The following is a 3498-nucleotide window of genomic DNA, read 5'->3' on the forward strand; positions in this document are numbered from 1 at the left end:
AGTGGAGAAGAGCGTAAAACCCTATAGAAAAATTGCAGAAGGATGAATCAGGTGAATGAAAAAATACTATTCAATATGAGTCTTTTTTTTTTTTAATTTTCATTAATAATATACTTAAGAATATTAGATAACATGTTTCAAGCAATCTCTTAATTCATATATGTTTAATGTTCTACAGGGAGAAACAACGATGGAAAAGATCAATGTCGTTCTAAGAAAAGAAAAAATGTAGAACATGTAAATGTTGATGAATTGGTCCTTAGCTCATCTGGAGTGGTGCTAGAGGTTAATGGAAGGGGGATTTTTTTTACAAAGCTATAAGGGATCTAGTGGAATGAATTTATAGACATACTTTCTACTTACAACACAAAAAAAATCCAATGAATCTAAGAACCAAAATATATTTAAACTACAGGAAGTGTTTCTAGAGAAATGGTCAATGAGATATGTTAGACTTGCAATAGCAAAAACACACAACAACAAAAAATAATCATTCAATAGGTAACATTCCTAATTAAATGATTTTCTAGAATTATATGTATACTTTTTTTCCCCTCGAAAAAAGTCATAATTTCCATTAACGTTTGAAAATTACATTTTGTAGATGCCTTAGCACATGCATATGTGAGGCGTTATAACCTGTCAGTATGTAGATGTACAAAAAAAAACAACTAATATGTGTTCCACGCAGGGAGCACTGATATATCAGCATAATATCAACATAAAAGCTGTCTCTATGTAGAGAGAACGATCATAGTACTGTTTGAATAAAAACTTAGACATATAATAAAAAATTTCTACCGGGCTCATGAGCCCATTAAACTGCATGTAAATCTATGAATGGCCTGTGATAGTGCTGGTAGAAAGCACCATCCTTCTCTTCCTGAATTAACCAATTGTCATCCTGCCTGTGCGCTGCCTCCTTTGATAGGAAGTCTACCCCTGTGTTGCGCTCCCTGAAAATGTGATGACATACAAAAGTGTCAAATAATGATATAAGCCTGTGAGCCTCAGCCAATATGTGCCTCAATGAGTATGCATTGCAGTTAGCTGTTTTATTTAACCAATTGCATACAATTTTAGAATCCCCAAAGAGTTGTAGATGTCTGCATTGTTTTTCTAAGGCGAATTGTATGAGGTATTTGGCAGAGCAGAGTTCAACAAAATTGTTGGTTCCCCTTCCCAGGCCCATTTGAATTTTAAAGTAGTGTACTTCAGATAAATATAGAATTGCCCCACCCCCACATCCCAAATCCTGGGCTGATCCATCAAAATAGGCCCACGGGATGGACTTATTGATGATTTCAGGTTGTATGACTCTAGTGGGGTGAATCGAATCTTCTTCAGGTAACATGTCGTAATCAACAATGATCCTAGGCAGTATTGTGTTCTAGTGAGGTGCTTTGTGATTAAAAATAGCCTGATTCCGAGCTATCTAGATAGCCCAGCACATGATTAAGGGCATGTTCCTTTCCTTCCCACTATGACTGTCCACCATAAGCTCCAAGCCTCTGAGATATTCCTTCCTTGCCAAGATTTTAGGGAGGGGTAGTGTGATGTTATAAGTCTCCATTTCTCTTTAATTACAGGGCAATCCAGAAATAGATGTTCAGTGTCCTCGAAATTTTCTTTGCATAAGTGACACCAAAACGGTCCATGGAAAGCTCTTTTCATCAAGTTTGAGCTTGTTGGGATCTTGTTGAAGAGGATTGTCCACATGAGGACACGTGTTCTGGGCACAACTTTAAGTTTCCATAAGGCTTTCCACCATGGCTCAATGGGATGTGGCTTCTCAGATTCCATCAAGATCAAATACCCTTCCTTTGGAGTGTATCTGCCATGCTTGGCATGAGCCCAAATGATCTCGTCTTCTCCTTCAGTGATCCGAATATGAGACTTAGTCAATGCATCAGTATAAAGAAGCCAACACTGATGCCATTGTGTAGGTATGTTGAGGTCAAGTGCAGATTTCCAAGCTTGTTGAAACATAGAGGAGTGCGTCGCATCCACTATGTGACTGATATTCGTTATTCCTTGTCCCGCAAGATAATGCTTCAACTCTACGGGCAGTCGATGTGCATTGCCACATCCTATCCAGGGGTCAACCCCGATTCGAACAGAGGTTCCCAATTGAATTCTCCATGTAAGTCCATCTCGAATGAGGTTGATGGAATTTATGACAACCTTCCAAATGATCGATATATTAGAGCTAACTCTCTGTTCGTGTCGGATCCAGTCCATAATATAGGAGGGACTAATGTATTTGGCAGTAGCAACTTTTGTCCATAGACTGTTTGTGTAGATAAGTTGCCAACCCAGTTTTGCCGCCAGAGCTTTGGAGAAAATGTCCAGCTGCTTTATACCCCACCCTCCCCATCTTTTAGGTCTAGCGATGGTATCCCATTTTACCCAGGCAAAAATTCTTCCTTGATGGTTCCCTTTCCATAAGAAACGACAGCAGATGTTTTGGATTCTGGCTAGGATACCTCTGGGTATCCAAGCTAGTGTCATCCAATATACAGGTGTAGCTTCCAGAACTGCTTTGATGAGGACCAGTCGACCATCCCTTGAAAGGTACTTGTGATACCAGATGTTGAGGCGTTTTTCAATCTTGGTGATGAGCCATATCCAATCAGCAATTTTGTATCCATGCGGCTTTAGTCTATATCCAAGGTATCTCAACCCTTCTTCAATGGATAGAAGTGTAAAGGGAAAATGCCTGAGAGCAAATTGAATCTCATGTTGTGTACAGCCAGAGGCTGTCAGAGTGGATTTGCTGACATTAATTGCCATACCAGTAGCTTGCTGGAATAGCCCAAAAGCATTCTGAAGTGTTGTGATATCCCCAATGCTCCCATTCAAGAAGATGAGCACATCATCCACAAATAAAAGATGTGTGAGGATGCAGGAGTCCGTAATTTTAATGCCTTCTATCCTGCCCCTTCTATGTTCAACACCGATGATCTTGCTCAATCCTTCCATGATGAGAAGAAATAGAAGTGGGGAGAGTGGGCATCCTTGTCTAAGCCCACGCTTAACATGAAAAAAGGGGGTAGCTGCTCCATTGATTAGTACACTAAAAGATACATTAGTGATACAACACATGATCCATTTGATATAATCATAGGGGAAGCCCAAGTGAGTTAATAACATCTTGATGTAGAGCCAATTTACTCTGTCAAAAGCTTTTGATAAATCAACTTTTAAAATCATGCCTTTCAATTTCCTCAGATGAACAGAATGAAGCAATTCCTAGGCTGTTCCAACCGCTTCATGTATTTGACGATTTTGGAGGAAAGCAAATTGCTCAGGGGAAATATGGGAAGATAGTATGGGTTTGAGACGGTTAGCGATGATCTTGGTGATAATCTTATAGATGCAATTACATAGAGATATAGGCCGGAAGTCATTGAAAGTGGAGGGGTTATCCGATTTGGGAATAAGGGCTATAAATGTAGAGTTGATGGCCGTAGACATCTTGCCATTCCCGCGGCATTC

At 39.6% G+C, this 3498-nt stretch overlaps 1 protein-coding gene across 1 annotated transcript; it reads right to left on the reverse strand.

The window, feature by feature from the left end:
* Positions 1–817: 817 nt before the first annotated feature.
* LOC149229379 (uncharacterized) lies at positions 818–2982 on the reverse strand. Its single transcript, XM_089381021.1, has 2 exons — positions 1817–2982; positions 818–956 (listed from the first exon to the last, which is right to left on the reverse strand). Exons 1-2 carry the CDS (start codon positions 2980–2982, stop codon positions 818–820), a joined length of 1305 nt encoding a protein of 434 aa, XP_089237147.1.
* Positions 2983–3498: the final 516 nt, after the last annotated feature.

Source organism: Pinus tabuliformis, chromosome J, assembly GCF_031772625.1.
Source record: "Pinus tabuliformis cultivar Carrire ecotype Pingquan chromosome J, CPIR1, whole genome shotgun sequence".
NCBI classification, from domain to species: Eukaryota; Viridiplantae; Streptophyta; class Pinopsida; order Pinales; family Pinaceae; genus Pinus; species Pinus tabuliformis.

Excerpts from the sequence above, each read along its gene's own strand:
- LOC149229379 (XM_089381021.1), bottom strand. The coding sequence starts at position 2,982 with ATGGAAGGATTGAGCAAGATCATCGGTGTTGAACATAGAAGGGGCAGG. Across the intron at positions 957-1,816 it reads AGATACACTCCAAAGGAAGG|GGAGCGCAACACAGGGGTAG; the intron begins GTATTTGATCTT and ends TCACATTTTCAG.